The sequence below is a fragment of the Somniosus microcephalus genome, chromosome 1 (genome assembly GCF_052327205.1).
Source record: "Somniosus microcephalus isolate GS21.2 chromosome 1, FLI_Smic_1.0, whole genome shotgun sequence".
Classification (NCBI taxonomy): domain Eukaryota; kingdom Metazoa; phylum Chordata; class Chondrichthyes; order Squaliformes; family Somniosidae; genus Somniosus; species Somniosus microcephalus.
Genome location: NC_140987.1, coordinates 76,185,285 through 76,201,672, shown reverse-complemented (window position 1 = coordinate 76,201,672; position 16,388 = coordinate 76,185,285). Strand labels below are relative to the sequence as shown.

The following is a 16,388-nucleotide window of genomic DNA, read 5'->3' as shown; positions in this document are numbered from 1 at the left end:
GCAAAATCAATGTACACCCATTGCCATGGAGAGGAGGGCCACTCCCATGGGTGTAGAGGGGCATGTGGTGGTGCATTTTGGACCTTCTGGCATCCTAAGCAGCTCTTAGTTAGGTCTTCGATTTGTTGATCGATTCCTGGCCACCACACATAAGCCCTAGCAAGGCTTTTCATTTTCACTCCCCCCAGATGACCTTCATGTAGCTCCTTTAGCGCTCTCTCCCTTAACTTGGGTGGAATCACCACTCTGTATCCACACATCACTGTCCCCTGGCATACTGACAGCCGTTCTCTTCTGGATGAGAATGCTGGCAACAGTGAGTCGCCATGTGTTGGCCATCCCCTCACCGTCAATTCATATACCCGTGACAGCGTCGGATCATTGCGGGTCTCCTTCTCTATATCCGCGTTTGTTACTGGCAATCGTTCAATTATCGACGAAAAATATATCTCGATAGGGTCCACTGCTGGTGCTTCCTCCACTGTAGGCAGTGGCAGGCGTGATAGCCCATCAGCGTTCCCATGCTGTTTCGTGCCTTTATATTCTATTTCATATTGATTCGCCCCTAGAAACAGGGACCATCTTTGTAACCGCTGTGCAGTCATTACTGGCACGCCCTTCTTAGGATTAAAGATGGAGACAAATGGTTGGTGGTCAGTCAGCAAGGTGAACTTCTGCCCATGCAGATAATGGTTGAATTTTTTTACTCCCCATACTAGGCTGAGGGCCTCCCTGTCAATCTGGGCGTAGTTGCGCTCGGCTGAGGTTAGTGACCGAGACGCAAAGGCTACTGGCCTCTCCAACCCGTCTGGGAATTTGTGCGACAGCACCGCTCCAATGCCATAGGGTGATGCATCACATGCCAAACGAATTGGTAGTGCTGGGTTGAAATGGGCCAACACCTCTTTTGACGTGATCAATTCTTTTACACTTCTGGAAAGCTCGTCTACGTTCGTCATCCCACTTCCATGGTACCCCTCTTTGCAGTAGGGTGTTCAGCGGGTGTAATACCGTAGACAAATTTGTTAAGAACTTGTGGTAATAGTTTACCAGCCCGAGGAACGACCTCAGTTGTGACACATTTTCCGGTGCTGGAGCCTTGACTACTGCCTCAATCTTGTCAGGGGACTTATGTAACCCCTCTTAATCGATGACGTGGCCGCAATACGAGATCTGTTTCTGGAAAAACTCGCACTTGTGGCGATTAGCTCGTAGCCCATATTCCTTTAATCTGGCGAGCACCTTCTCCAAGTTAGCGAGGTGATCACCGTCATTTTCGCCCGTGACCAAGATGGCGTCCAAATAACACTGGGTCCCTGGAATCCCTTGCAGGACCTGATCCATCGCCCTTTGCCAGATAGCCGGAGCTGAGGCTACTCCAAACACCAGCCGATTGTATTGATAGAGACCTTTATGGGTGTTGATCGTAAGGTAATGTTTTGAAGCTTCTTCTACCTCCATTTGCAAGTACGCCTGGGCTAGATCAATTTTGGTGAAGCGTTTACCACCAGATAGCGAGGCGAAAATATCCTCAATTCGTGGAAGTGGATATTGCACCGTGTGAAGGACTGGGTTCACTGTCACCTTAAAATCCCCACAGATGCGGACCTTCTTTGGTTCCCCAGGCGTATTACTCAACGACCTCTTCATTACAGGAACGATGGGTGTAGCCCACTCGCTCCAGTCCACTTTGGACAGTACTCCTGAACGTTCCAACCCTTCCAGCTCTGCTTCAACCGCTGGTCTGATCGCATAAGGCACTGGTCTGGCCTTCAGAAACATTGGGCTTGCATTATCCTCTATTTTAATTGTTGCTGTTATTCCTTTTAGTGTTCCTAGTCCCTCCTGGAACACTTCTTTTGCGTCAGTTAGCATTTTTGACAGTCGTCCAGGTGTGACGTCGTCATCCTTTTTGTCCTCCACCTTCAGTGCCTGTATGGAATGCCAATCTAAATGTATCTTCCAGATCCATTCACGTCCAAGCAGTGGTGGTCCTCCATTTGGCAATACATATATATCCATTTTAGGTATTTCCTGACCTTTATATGTCACTTTCACCCTTATTTTTCCTTTGGGGTAGACTTTTTGCCCCAACTACGTCTTCAAGACAATCTCTGTAGCTTTCAAGGGTATGTGTGAAAATAGCCGCTTGTAGTCTCTTTGATTTATGACTGTTAGAGCTGACCCTGTGTCCAATTCCATTTCCACTTGGACTCCGTCTATCTTGAGTGTAACCCAGATAGTCTGGTGATCCTCCATTTCGGTTACATTATATAGTTTCAGACAACCCAGCTCCTTGAGTCTGTGTCACTTTTCTGTTCGTCTGAACCACTGTCCATCACCTGGTGTACCTTTTTGTACTTCTCCTGTGGAGATTTCTTACTGTTGGTTTTCTTCCCAGACCTGCAGACTCTTGCTATGTGTCCTGCTTTCCCACACTGTCTGCACACTTGGTCCTTGAACCAACAATCTTTCTGGTCATGTGTTGTTCTGCCACAGCGATAGCACTTCCCTGTTCCATAGGTCATTTCGTTGGTGCCATATTCTTGCGGTCTCCGTTGTATCTCTGCAGCGCCCCTTGCGGCTGCTTCGTGTGATACTGCCATACTGAAAGCTTTGTCCAGCATAAGGTCCTTTTCTGATAGAAGCTGTTTCTGGGTTCCTTCACTTTGTAGCCCACACACAAACTTGTCCCTTAACGTGTCTGCTAGTCCCGCTCCAAACTGGCAGTATTTCGATAGCTTGCGCAGTTCCGTTAGGTACTCAGCATTGCTTTCGTCTTTGTGTTGGTTCCTTTTATGGAACTTAAATCGTTCTGCTATCAGCAGCGGTGTGGGGTTTAAGTGGTCCTGTAGGATTTCTACTATGCTTTCAAAATTCTTGTTTACCGGCTTCTCTGGGGTTATTAGATTTTGCAGTAACCCATAAGTTTTTGCACCCATGGAATTTAACAGAACCAGTGCTTTATTAGCATCTGGCACTTCATTCGCCCTGCAGTACACCTCAATACGTTCCACATATGTCGCCCAATCTTCGACTTCATTGTCGAACGTAGAGATACTGCCACTCTTCGGCATCCTTGGTTGTGCGCTAACTATCCCCAATGGCACCTCCTGCGCTTCCCCTTCTTCTCCGCTGGCACAAAATGGCATCTCCCGCGCTTTCCTTCCTTCCCGCGCTCGCCCGTCTTCTCCGCTGTGGCTTCGCAAAATGGCATCTCCCGCGCTCTTCATTCTTCTCCGCGGCTCAATGGCGCCTCCCGCGCTCTCCCTGCTTCTCCATGGCTCAATGGCGTCTCCCGCGCTCTCCCTGCTTCTCCGCGGCTCAATGGCATCTCCCCTTGCTTCCCCCCGCGGACCCTTATCAGCCCGTGATCCCTGGCTGTGCTCTGCGCGTTCTTCTCTTGATATTTGTCGACGCTGCTCAGTCTAGAACCCGGCTGTTTCTTACCCTCTCTCTCTCCGGTTTGCAGTATTTTTCCTTGACGCCGCTCGGTGATCAACCCCCGGCTGTGCCCTGCTCTCTTCACCCTCTTTCTTACCCCGTCGACGCTGCCCAGCTCTCTCCCTCTGCCATCGGTCGGCTCCAGCCGCCGCTGCTCGGGAAAGGGTCTGCTCTGGACCTGTCGTCGGTCTCTTACTGCTCGTTGTGGCTGGGGAACCAAGCCCGGCTCTCCACAGCCTCCCCAGTGAAGTTGGATCTCTGCCTGACTGCTGGGCGGTTGCTCGCGGTCGATGCCCGTGTTCCTTGACTCGACTATTTTTAAAAAATGTTTATGTTGCAGGTAGATTCGCATCAACACTCGTCGCCACTGTTAGATCCGTGGTTCAGTGGATAAATAATTACACGGATGCTGTACATAAACCAATAACAGGTCTTTACTGGAGGAGGGTCATCTCTAGACTGGGGTACAGAGGCATGCGCACAGCTTATATACCGGTGTGGTCACTGCCGGTACTACAGTATACAGGAGCTGTAAAAAGTAGTTCTGACTTAAAGCACATACATTACAGTCATCTCTCCTAACTCTCACACCATGGCTTGTATGACCGAAGGTTTATTCCTTTCCATCTATTTATTTTCTCTCCCCTCTGTAAATCACCTGGGAATGCTTTCCATGTTAAAAGCGCTATATAAACAAGAGTTGATGTCAAACCTGACATGCGGCTCACCCCCAGTCCTGCCAATATGGCACCCAAACACACGTAATTCAATTCTATTTGTGCTTATACTTCTCATTTGCTGGTTGGCCTTGTAATATATGTGGGTTTGAAAAGGGCTGTTCTTAGCGCATTGCCTCATTATTGGATAAATCTCAAATCAAAACACCGAGAACTATTAGTATCAGCAACTTGAGTTAGCTGCAAAAGAATGGGAACAGGGGTTTAAACTGTATATGCAGCCCTTGCACAAAGGAATAAGTCTCATTCAACTTGCAGTTAATGTTGGCAACTCTGGTAGACGTATTCTGGGCAGTTGCATCACGTGACTTACCATAGCCAGTGATCAGTCATTTCCAGGTACTTGCCAGTTCAGGGCCGTTTATCAAAAGGAGTGATTTGTATATTCCGTTTTTTTTTTACTCCTTCCTCTTCGGTAATTACCAACCAAGGGCATAGCTGCTGGCACAGGTAAAATGGGCCGAATAGCATCCTTCTGTGCTGTAAGATGCTATGATTCTGTTCTATGATTCTATTGGGGGAAACGCTGGGGGATGGGACTAATTGGATAGCTCTTTCAAAGAGCCTGCACACAGACAACGGGCCGAATGGCCTCCTTCTGTACTGTAAGATTCTATGATCTACTTTACAATCCGCTGTGATGGAGAAGATGAGCGTCGTGCCCTGCTCAGATGGTGACATCCATCAAGTCTGACACCTGAGCTCGCGATCTCACTATGGAGAGCGCAGAGTCCCACAGTGCAGAGCAGCAAAGAAAAGTCCCTACCTGTACAACAGCTCATGCGGTGAATAAACTGAGCAAATCTTCCCTGCTAGGGGTGGCGCATGCATTGTCAGGCACAGAGGAGGCCGATGGTCAGTGTGAACTTCAGTAAGAGAGCTCAGCTTTAACTTTAATTATTCCCTTGATTTGGTTTGGCCAAAAAGTCCAACTAATTTGCAGAGGTGGCGAGGAATGAAAAAGAAACTTAAAAAAATCCCCAGCTCTGCAGCAACAGAGACTGAGTATGGCTGTCTTCAATTCCACGCTCATTTTAATGGATCTCCCCTGAAATAAGGCCATTAAAAAAAGCCAAGCACAAGGGTTTATTTCTAGACAGATAGAATTGATAAGTAGAGAAGTTATGCTAAACTTGTTTCGAACTTTGGTTAGACCACACTTGGAGTACTGTGTACAGTGCTGGTGTTATAAAAAGGATATAGAGGCACTGGAGAGGGTGCAAAAAAGATTTACAAGGATGATACCAGAAATGCAAGGTTATACCTATCAGGAAAGGATGAACAGGCTGGGTCTCTTTTCTCTTGAAAAGAGAAGGCTGAGGGGTGACCTGATAGAGGTCTTTAAATTTATGAAAGGTTTTGATAGAGTAGACACAGAGAGAGTGTTTCAACTTGTGAAGAACAGCAAAACTAGAGGCCATCAATATAAGATAGTCACCAAGAAATCAAATAGGGAATTCAGAAGAAACTTCTTTACCCAGAGAATGGTGAGAATGTGGAACTCGCTACCACAGGGAGCAGTTGAGGCGAATAGTATAGATGCATTTAAGGGGAAGCTAGATAAGCATATGAGAGAGAAGGGAATAGAGGGTTATGCTGATAGAGTTAGATGAGGAAGGATGGGAGGTGGCTTGAGTGGAGCATAAATGCCAGCATGGACTGGTTGGGCCGAATGGCCTGTTTCTGTGCTGTATGTTCGATGTAATTCTATGAACGTAGCGGGCAGATCAGCAGAAAATCTCCCGGAAGTTTAATCTCCAACTCCTGGAGACTCCAGAACAACCGGGGAGGTTTGAAAACCCTACACGCAGCCGGTGCACTGAGTAAATTAAATGAAACTCCTAACACACAAGGGCCTAGAAATTCAGTTGTTTGCGCCAGCCGCTAGCGCCTTAGGAGGAGGAGATGTGGGGCGCTAGGCGGCTAGCGGCCGGGCGCAGCGCGATCTGCGCCTCTCCCCAACTTCAGTAAAGATTTAGCGGCGGCGCAAAGCCTTTGCGCGCGCTCAGCTGCGCGCGCAGATCCTGACGTCATTTCATCCTGCAACGCCCTTTGTGCGCCCCAAACCGGAAATTCAGTGGCGCCGGCCTATTGTGCGCCTGACGCCCCTAGCGACTGGTAGAGGGGAACGGTTCCCAGTCGCTGCGGGGCGCGGGGGGCGCAAATTAAAGGGCACTCCTCCTGCAGTAGAAAAGGCAGCCATTTTGCAAAACTCCTTCTTTGTGAGAGATGGATCTTTGCAGAGAGACAAAGGTAGAGAGCTTTCTGGTTTGGCTCAACACTCGCACAGGTACTTGTGGCTTCAGGCCACAGCTTTGCACTTGTCTTTAACTTCAGGGCCATATCATTGATTGGAAACATATAATGGGGGCTGCAATGGGTGCAAACGTTGGCCTTCTCCATTGCATTCAAAGGGCTCAGAGACGCCGTGAGAGAGTGGCAGTCATGGCCAGACGGAGAGGGGGCAACAGGCGTCGGCAAAGGAGGCCTTACCCACCCAGGGTATACCGCCAGCAGTTCTCATATCTGAACATGTCTGACGAGCAGTGTGTTCGGAGGCTGCGATTCCGAAGGGTGGTGGTCACTGAGATCTGCCACCTGCTTCGCGGAGATCTGCAGCCACATCTGAGGAGCAGGACGTCTCTGTTGGTGGCAGTGAAGGTGACGGTGTCTCTCAACTTCTATGCCACCGGCTCCTTCCAATCCACTACTGGGGACATTTCGAACATCTCCCAGTTTGCCGTACATTGCTGCATCCGCCAGGTGACCAATGCCCTTTTCAGAAGGAGACGTCAGTTCATCTCCTTCTCCATGGCCCTTGTCAAGCAGCAACAGCGTGCAATGGGCTTTGCAGCATTAGCGGGCTTCCCCATGGTGCAGGGCGCCATTGACTGCACGCATGTGGCTTTGCGGGCACCTCTAGAGAATGCCGAGGATTACCGCAACCGGAAGGGCTACCATTCGCTCAACGTGCAGTTGGTGTGTGACCACAGGCAGCTCATCCTAGCTGTCAATGCCCGCTTTCCAGGCAGCAGCCACGATGCCTTCATCCTGCGCCAGACTTCTGTGGCAGACATGTTCCAGGCCCAGCCTCACCCACGAGGATGGCTTCTCGGGGACAAAGGCTATCCTTTGTGCACCTGGCTGATGACCCCGCTCCGTGCGCCCAGCACCCCTGCTGAAGAGGGATACAATGACAGCCATCAAGCAACCAGGAACATCATTGAGCAAACAATCGGCGTCCTGAAGCAACGGTTCCGCTGTCTGGATCGTTCCGGAGGAGCCCTACAGTACTCGCCTGAGCGAGTCTCCCATTTCGTGGTCGTGTGCTGCATGCTGCACAACCTGGCTATCCGCAGGACTCAGCCACTGCCACCAGACATTGGAGGACCACCAGAGGAGGAGGAGGAGGACCAGCACAGGAGAGAGGCAGAAAGTGCAAGGGCCGCCCGTCGGCGGCTCATTGCACGTCGGTTCTAGGCCCCCTCTCAGGGAATGGCTTGTGGCACAAGATGAATGTAGCCGCTCCACAAGCCCTCAGCCGAGCAGGGCAACCAGGACTTCCAAAAGAAAGCATGGACAGTGCGATTTAAGAACATTTATTACTTTGATACCTCTGCCCTTCCCACATAACAAACTAATGGAGAGAAGCCCCCCCAAAAAACACAAATCGACCAGTCTCGGCCTTTCAAAGAACACAAATCGACCAGTCTCGGCCTTTACAAGTGAAACAAAACATTTGGGCACACCTTCTACTTTTTGTCCTGCGAGGGTGGTGCCTTTCGCATCCGTGACTGGCCCCTGCCCGCCCTGCAGCTCCTCCTCAATGGGACCCCAGTGGCTGCAGCAAGGCTGGGGGAAGGCTGCTGAGGGTCAGATGGCGAGACGGCAGATGCCCTTGGGGGTCGACCTGGACCAGCACTGGCCCTGGAGGGGCCGGCTGCTGACTGCTCCAACTCTGCTTGTGCGGCAGCAGTCTGTCCAGCAGCTGGTGGCAGCTGCAATGGAGGAGTGGCAGTGTCGGCTGCAGGAATGCTGCCAACCTGACAGATCACAGGTACTCCCTGGTCGCCTGAGACAGTGGCACTCGCACGGGCCAGCACTGCAGCATGCGCAGCAATCTGCTGAAGCACAGACTGCTGGGCTGCTGCGGCGCGGCGAGTGCCCTGGCAATGCCTGGCCGATCCAGCGAGGGTGGCAGCAGTTAGTGCCCGTGTGGCCCTGGTCTGTGTCCACATGACACCAGCCAGTGAATGGACGGCACGACTGAGCACTTGGCTAGAAGCCGCCTGTGCTGCCCCGAATTCCTGCACACTCCTTGACAGTGACTCTATGGAGTCAGGCATCCTTGCCACTGCAGCCATGAGCTCAGTGTGCCTGCGCTCAGCCTAGGCGGCCATTTCCTCTAGGAGCCGCACCTCCTCTGCGCTCACCGTCGCAGGACTGGAGGCCGCACTCACCCTCCGGGGAGAAGGCCACCGAGCTTCCCCACCCCTCCCGCGTTGCTGCAGACTGCTGGGCCCCGGAGCATCACTCTCCTCCGACCCTTCCCCCCGGCTCCCCTCCAGGGAAGACGTGTCCCCATCATCGCCATGGGCTGGCTCGGCTGAGGGTGGCACTGATGGTCCGGCTTCCTCTTCCTCTTCCTCCTCCTCGCCCTCCGATTCACTCACAGTGCCAGGTTGAGGGCCCGCCTCCTCACCTGGAGATTCACCATCTGAAAGCAGGGAGGCACAAGAGTTGCTTTAGAGTGAGGACAGGGCGGCAGCGAGGGAGGCATGAGTGCTGCTATGCACTGCATTGGTCCGACAGTGGCAAAGGATGCTGTTCTGAGGCGCAAGTGGAAAGAGAGAGGTCAAAAAGGTGATGCCCTTACCATTGGGACCCAGAACAGGGTCGGCATCTCCACTGGCGACGGGGCCAATCAGCCGGCCTGACATAATGCGCTCCACACGCTGGTCCAGGTCGGAGAGCTCTTTGAGGTCAGGATGGCCTCCCCCGGTCTCACGCTGCTGCCTTCGGTTGTGCGCCACCTTGGCCTGCAAGGGAAAGGACGGCCTCTAAGTACAGTGTGAAGCCCTGATCTTGGCTGTACTGCCTCCCATGGTCGAATAGCTTGTACAGTGTGTAAAGTGCTGAATGTGCAAGTGATTTTCATGACAGTCTCATAGCTACTGGATGAGGGCTGGGCATTAGGGCTTTCAGGTCCCTTTGCCCATAAACTGAGGTGCACATGCAGGGATGAGGAGGACACTGGAAAGGGTACTCACCCTGACAACCCGAGTGAGGTCGTTGAACTTTTTCCGGCATTGCACAGGAGTCCTGGCAACCACACTGTTGGAGGTCACCCTGTTTGACACCTCCCTCCAGGCTTTCCGATAGGCGCTGGGCAGCGGCCTCCTGCCACCTTCAGGGAACAGAACATGGCGCCTGCGCTCCACTGCGCCAACCAGCACCCTCAGGTCACTGTCGCTGAAGCGCTGCGCTCTCTCCCTGGCCTTCTCCATAGTCCTGGGCGTTGTACAGATCAAGCAGCAGTGGTCAGGCCTTGCTTCAGGGCTGCAGTGTGCAGGGCGTGGCAGGCAAACAAATCCACCCTCCCCCTTTAAGAGCTCACCGGCGCCAGAGTGTCTGCCGTCAATCAGCAACTCGCCACACCTGCGCTGCGCCCGCCCTCGGGGGTATCGCCCCGGGCCGCCGGCTTAGCGCCTAATGATAGTCGTGCATCGCCTGTTTTAGCGCAGCAGCAACCTCTTGGGGCGATGCCACTGAATATCGGCGAAGGTGGCGCGAAGTTGCGCCGGGCGCAAATTTTAGCGGCCGCCCGGCTGTAGCGCCCCAAACGTGGCTATACTGAATTTCTAGGCCAAGGTATCAAAGAGCAAAGGGGCCATATGACCTGCTCTGCCTCCTCTCATCTGTACAATGATTATATTGCACTGAACCTGCAAGTTAGAACGACTTTGAACTCTGTCCTGGCATGTGTGCATCTTTTTTTCTCTTCCCCCATTCCCCCTCCCCCCCACAAATATGGACAGAATGCCCAGTAACCAACGTAAAGTGCATTCCTAAATTATCCCACAGCATTTAAAATGTAAACTCAGTCATAACTGATAAAACAAGCCTTCATTGTGCACTTCACTTTTAATTAAATTAATGTTTGTCAAAAGGGTCATGGAGTTTTTGGCTGGAGTTGACTTGTCACAATTGTAACACGTTGCAGCAAGCGAGTGATTCAGAAAGTTGCTGCCATGGCGACCATAACAAACCAGAGTAAGGCCGGCGTGAATCATGCTTTCTGAAAGTCCCACACACTGTGAATGAGTGCACAGTTTGGAGGAATGCTCTTGTCAGACTCAGGCTGCATATCCAGGAAATCTGAGCCTATACTGTAGCACACGAGAGTTTGTGTACGTCGATTGTATGACTTGAAATGTAGGCATTTGGCAGTTTCATATATATGTATATATTTTAATTAGCTTGAGATGCCAATCTCTTCAGGAGCTGAAGGACACATTGGAGTGGGGGTTGACACTTCTATAAAATGGCTGCCTGATGCAGGCGAAGTTGTGGATTACTTTCCCAGAAGAAGAAACTCTTCATACCTGCAGAGGTAAGGATAGAAAACCAGGGTTGCTCTGTGTATGTTAATGCAAGGATAAGCAAACCGTGTCATCTATTGTCATAGAAACCACCAGTTGCTCTGGGAAAATCTGTCCTAAACTGGTCACTACAGTTCAGTAAATTACCATTTCAGCCCCGGCTCTTTCGTCTCATTTAAAGCATTTAACAACAACTTGTATATATATATAGCTCCTTTAATGTAGTAAAATGTCCCAAGGAGCTTCACAGGAATGTTATAAGACAAAAAAATTGACGTTTAAAACTCCTTTGCTTAGACCTTCGTTTAACTCCTTACTCTGGGCTTGTCCCTAATAAATCACTACCAACGCTGTGTCAGCTTTTAATTGAATTAATGAGGCATTAGAAGTTTGGCTTAGGTTTTATCACCATTTGAAGCTTATCTTATTTCTATAGCAACAAACAATTTTATTGATTGCACTGCCTGAAAGGGAGGTGGAAGCAGATTCAATAGTAACTTTCAAAAGGGAATTGGATATATACTTGAAAAGGAAAAATTTGCAGGGCTATGGGAAAAGAGTGGGGGAGTGGGACTAATTGGATAGCTCTTGCGGAGAGCTGGCACAGGCACGATGGGCCAAATGGCCTCTTTCTGCACTGTAAGATTCTGTGGCTGCAATTTTGCTGACCTTGGCAAGTCCGTGGTAGGCGATGTCGGTGGCGGGTGCCGGCCCCGCTGCTGGCTCCATCCCGCTGTCTGAAATTACTTTCCGTTGGTGGGGCTTGTTAAGCCCTGTCCAGTATGTTTCCCAGCCAATTAGTGGAAACGGGTCTGGGGCCGTCATTTGATGACGCGTCATCAGCCGATTTTCTTAAAGGGACCATGTCCAAATTTATTTTGACATTTGTGCTGTCCATGTTCTACAGCGTTGAGGTGCTGCAAACACTGACAGTGACTGCACAAAGGTGCAGAGCAGTAGGTCCCGCATTGGACCCTGTTAACGGGGCTAAACTCGGTTCCGAGGGACTGCCTAAGAGAGAAGGCTGCACCCAGGCTCTCCCACGACTCCCTCCATAGCGCGCAAGGAGGCCCTCTTTCCTTCCCATGGGTGGAAGAGACCTCCCCAGGAGATCAACACAGCCTGGTTGCACATTGCACAGGAGGGCACAAGCAGGGATGTGGTCAGGAGGACCTGGGTGCAGTGCCACAAAGGTTTCAATGATCTCAATAGATCACGAAACATTAGTACAAAGCCACACTCAACCTCATCCTGCTGTGCCTCTCATCACATCCCCATCACTCTGCCTTCCCTACCCTACTCCTGCACATCCTCACTTACACCAACTTACCTTGGACCTCCACCCATCCCTCTCTATCTATATTATTACATCCCCATCTCACTAACCACCCCTCACATTCACCCTCATCCTAGTGCAATCATACCAACTAACAACACACAAGGGTAGGCACTTGGGTATTTTATGCAATGTCCATGTAAAGTTTCTGTGAATGTGGTGTCAAACACTGAAACCTTTATTTTTCAACACTTTGCATTCTTGGACAGATTTGTGTGCACCTTTGGAAGTGGCTTAGTGAGTTGCAGTGAATGGTGAGACATAATGGTACCCCCCCCCCGCAATGGTGATGAGTGTGAAAGGAATGGCTTGGGCATTGTAGGGATGCTTTATGGTGTTGGTGTGGGGTAGTGCCAATCTGGCACATCATGTGGCAGCCAGGGTGTACAGCATCAAGTGAAGTAAATCTGGCCATGGTGAGGCCACCCTGGCCTCCCGGGCAGCAATGTGGTTGGGTGCTGATGCCCTCTGTCCTATGCAGCATCAGTTGATTGTGGAGAAGATTGGTGTTGTTGTCGGTGCTGCTGGTGTTGGGGCTGATTGTGGTAGGATTCTGGGGACCAAGGTGAGAGAGTATAAAGGGGTGATGGAATAGATGGCAGGTGAAGTAGAGATGACAGACGTGATCTGTCAATGGTGAGAGAGGTAATGAGGTCAGACTGGATGGAGACTTGTGTAAAGACTTGCAGCATGGTGAATCTGTTGTGGAAATGCAGTGAGGAAGAACTTGTGGCTGAGGGAAGATATCTGAGGGTAGAGAAGTTATACTGAGCCTTTATAAAGCGCTGGTTAGGTCACAACTGGAGTACTGCATCCAGTTCTGGTCACCACACTTTAGGAAGGATGTGAAGGCACTTGAGAAGGTGCAGAGGAGATTTACCAGAATGGTTCCAGGGATGAGGGATCTTATCTACAAGGACAGGTTGCAGAAGCTGGATTTGTTTTCATTAGAGCAAAGAAGGTTGCGGGGTGATTTGATAGAGGTGTACAAGATTATGACGGGTTTGGATAGGTTAGACGGGGAAAGGCTGTTCCCACTAGTTGATGGTACAAGGACTAGGGGACACAGATTTAAGGTTTGGGGCAAGAGATACAGGGGGGACGAGAGGAAAACTTTTTTACGCAGCGAGTGGTGAGGGCCTGGAACTCGCTGCCGACAGAAGTGGTGGAAGCAGAGACACTCGATGTTTTCAAGGGGAGACTGGACAGGCACTTGAGGGGAATAAACTACGGGGATCGAGCAGGGGAATGGGACTGACTGAATTGCTCTACAGACAGCCAGCACTGCCTCGATGGGCCAAATGGTCTCCTTCTGTGCCGTTATGACTCTGTAAGGTGGGAGCTTTTACTTGACATTTGAAGCTGTCAACTCATCAGCTGATTCAATGGCCATTGACCTCCTGCCTGAGCTTCACAGACGTGTTCTAGCAACAGCGTGAAATCCATGGGCGAGCTGTCAAATTCAAAAGGTAAGTTAAAAACCATTGTTAAGTGGCTGCAAACAAGCCACTAATCAATTAAATTGGCTCCCCCACCACTGCCTGTTGGGTCTGCTCAGCGCTGGCAGACCAGACATCGGGAAAGGCAAGTGTGCACAATCAATTCACATTTAACTGCCGACCTGCCACTGATCCCGTCCGCTGAGCACTGGCAAAATTCTGGCTTATGATTCTAATATAAAAGCAAGTTCACAGCTTTAGTGGTCAAGGCCTGATCAGGAGGTTGTGGGTCTGTGCCCCAGGTCTGCCTGTCGCAAATGTTTTTGGTCGATTTTCATCGGGGTTCAGTGGGCTGCGACATGGAGTGCCATAGAGTCATAACATGGCACAACCAGAGCCCTCCAATCTGAAGGGGATCTGAATGGCCCATTTTAGTTCATCCATCCAGAGAGACTCTAACGTCCCTCCAGTGTATCATCCACTTGCTTCTTAAATCTTCTTCTTATCGTGTCCACGGACAGTCTATACATAGCCCAGCCAGAACTGGACACATTTTTGCGCCTTGTTGTTGAATTCGGCAAGATCTGCAACAGTGCAGGGTTCCTCTAACGATGGGCATTGCAGGAGATGTTGCATAGTCTGTGCCTCAGTTCCACATTCACAAGTTGTCGGGCTGGTTGAATATCCCCATTTGCTTAGTGACACCTTTGAGCAACCTACACCGGTCCTAAGTCTGTTAAGGCACTTCCAGGTTGCCCAGTTGCAATTAGCTCCTGGGGGAAGGCTTTCATCAAGTAAAATTTCCATCGCTGGGGGTTGTTCAAGACTGGCGAGCCGGTCTTTCCACAAGGCGATGCGGGCTTCAGATGAGGTTGATTGTAATGGAACAACACTGTTCATGAAGCTCTTTCTTGACTTTAGGCAGCTAGGTGTAGGTGTATGACAATGCAGAGGGTGTCTCTCATCTGATGTTTGACGGAGTCGTTCTTTCTTGCTGGCTACTGTTCTTCTTATATCAGGGGGAGCGATACCCGCCAGGATATATAGGCTGTTGGTGTTTGTTGGTTTTAAGCAACCTGTGATAAATCGGCAGCTTGCATTCAGAACGGCATCCATCTTCTTGGCATGAGTAGACCTTTCCCATGCAGGGCAGGCGTATTCGGCAGTGGAATAGCAAAGAGCAAGTGCACTGGTTCGCAATGTTTTCGGGCTTGTTAAATGACTCGAGTGTTTTTATCTCCACTATTCTATCTGTATGTTACTATCTGGAAGTCCTGATAGAAAGTTACTATTGGATCAGTCTATTGAATTTACTGATATCAGTCCAAAAATTACCTTTGAACCTGTGTCCTCTAGTTCTACTCCCACAGTTTAATTTAAAGTAATATTCTGGGTCAACTTTTTCTATACCCTTAACATTCTTATATCCCCCAGTAAGATTACCTCACAGACACCCCTTTTCAACAACAACAACTTGCATTTATATAAAAGTGAGAAAAATGTCCCAAGGTGCTACACAGAGGTGTAATCAAAAAAATGGATGCTGAGCCAATGGAGGAGATATTAAGCTTGGTCAACAAGGTGGGTTTTAAAGGAGGTGAGGGAGGTGGAAAGGCAGAGAAGTTTAAAGAGATAATTCCAGAGCGTGTGGGCTTAGGCGGCTGAAGGCACAGCTGCCAATGGTGGGGCAAAGGGGATGCCCAAGAGACCAGAGTCAGAGGAACTGACAGTTGGGGGAGGGAGTTGTAGGGCTGGAGGAGGTTACAGAGATAAGGAGGGGCAAGGCCCAAGGAAGATAAACACAAGGATGAGAATTTTAAATTTGAGGTGTTGGAAGACTGGGAGCTAATGCAGCAAGCACAGGAAAGAAGGGTGAACAGGGCTTGGCGCAGGATAGGATATGGGCAGTAGAGTTTTGGATAAGTTGAAGTTTACACAGGGTGAAGGATGGGAGGTTTGAAATAGTCAAGTCTGGAGGTGACAAAGACATTGATGAGGCTTTCGGCAGCAGATGAGCTGAGACGGGGGCGGAGTCGAGCGATGTTACAGAGGTAGAAGTAGGTGGAAGTAGACAGTAGCTGGGGAGGAAGATGGAATCGATCGCAAGGGTACAGAGTTTGTGACAAGGGTCGAAGACGATGGCTTCAGTCTTGCTACATTACAACAGTGACTACACTTCAAATGTACTTCATTGGCTGTAAAGCACTTTGGGACATCCTGAGGTTGTGAAAGGTGCTATGTAAATGCAAGTATTTCTGTCTTTCCCAATGTTTAACGTGAGGGAATTGTAGCTCGTCCAAGACTGGATTTCAGACAAGCAGTCTGACAGCACAGAGGTAGTGGAGGGGTCAAGAGGTGGTGCAGAGGTAGAGCTAGATGTTGTCAGTATACAGGTGGAAGGTGACCCCGACCCCCAATATTAATGTGAAGGTGGCTTCCGAGCAGCGGGGGGGGTTGAATTGTGTGGGCGAAACCCGGAAGTAAACTCAGTGGGTCGGAATCAGCAATCTCAACTCAATTGAACCAATTAATTTTGACTTCCGGGTTTCATGTCTCCAGGCTGCGCAGCGGGCATGATGCACACCTGCACGACGTGATCTCAGCTGCATTTAAGGGCCAATGTAGAAATGGATATTGGAGGTGTTCAGGGTAGCTGGTGGACATAGAGCAAGGGCAGCACTCAGATTCAATGATGGATTGCTGGAATGACTGCTGAGTGCAGTCAGGAGCAGGAGGGACATACTTTTCCCCAGCAATGGGAGGAAGAAACCTGCGGCTCTCACCAAGAAGGCATGGTTGGAGGTAGCTGAGGAGGTGAGCAGCAGGAACA

The 16,388-nt window shown here is 50.2% G+C and overlaps 1 protein-coding gene across 1 annotated transcript in view; it reads left to right on the top strand.

Annotated features, from left to right (window-relative positions):
* Positions 1–10,218: 10,218 nt before the first annotated feature.
* Positions 10,219–16,388, top strand: part of LOC147124172 (uncharacterized) — a 40,562-nt gene continuing 34,392 nt past the window's right edge. Inside the window, exon 1 of the mRNA XM_085983330.1 lies at positions 10,219–10,794. Within this exon, the coding sequence (XP_085839456.1) occupies positions 10,667–10,794 (128 nt within the window). The 5' untranslated portion in view covers positions 10,219–10,666. The remainder of the gene's footprint in view (positions 10,795–16,388) is intronic.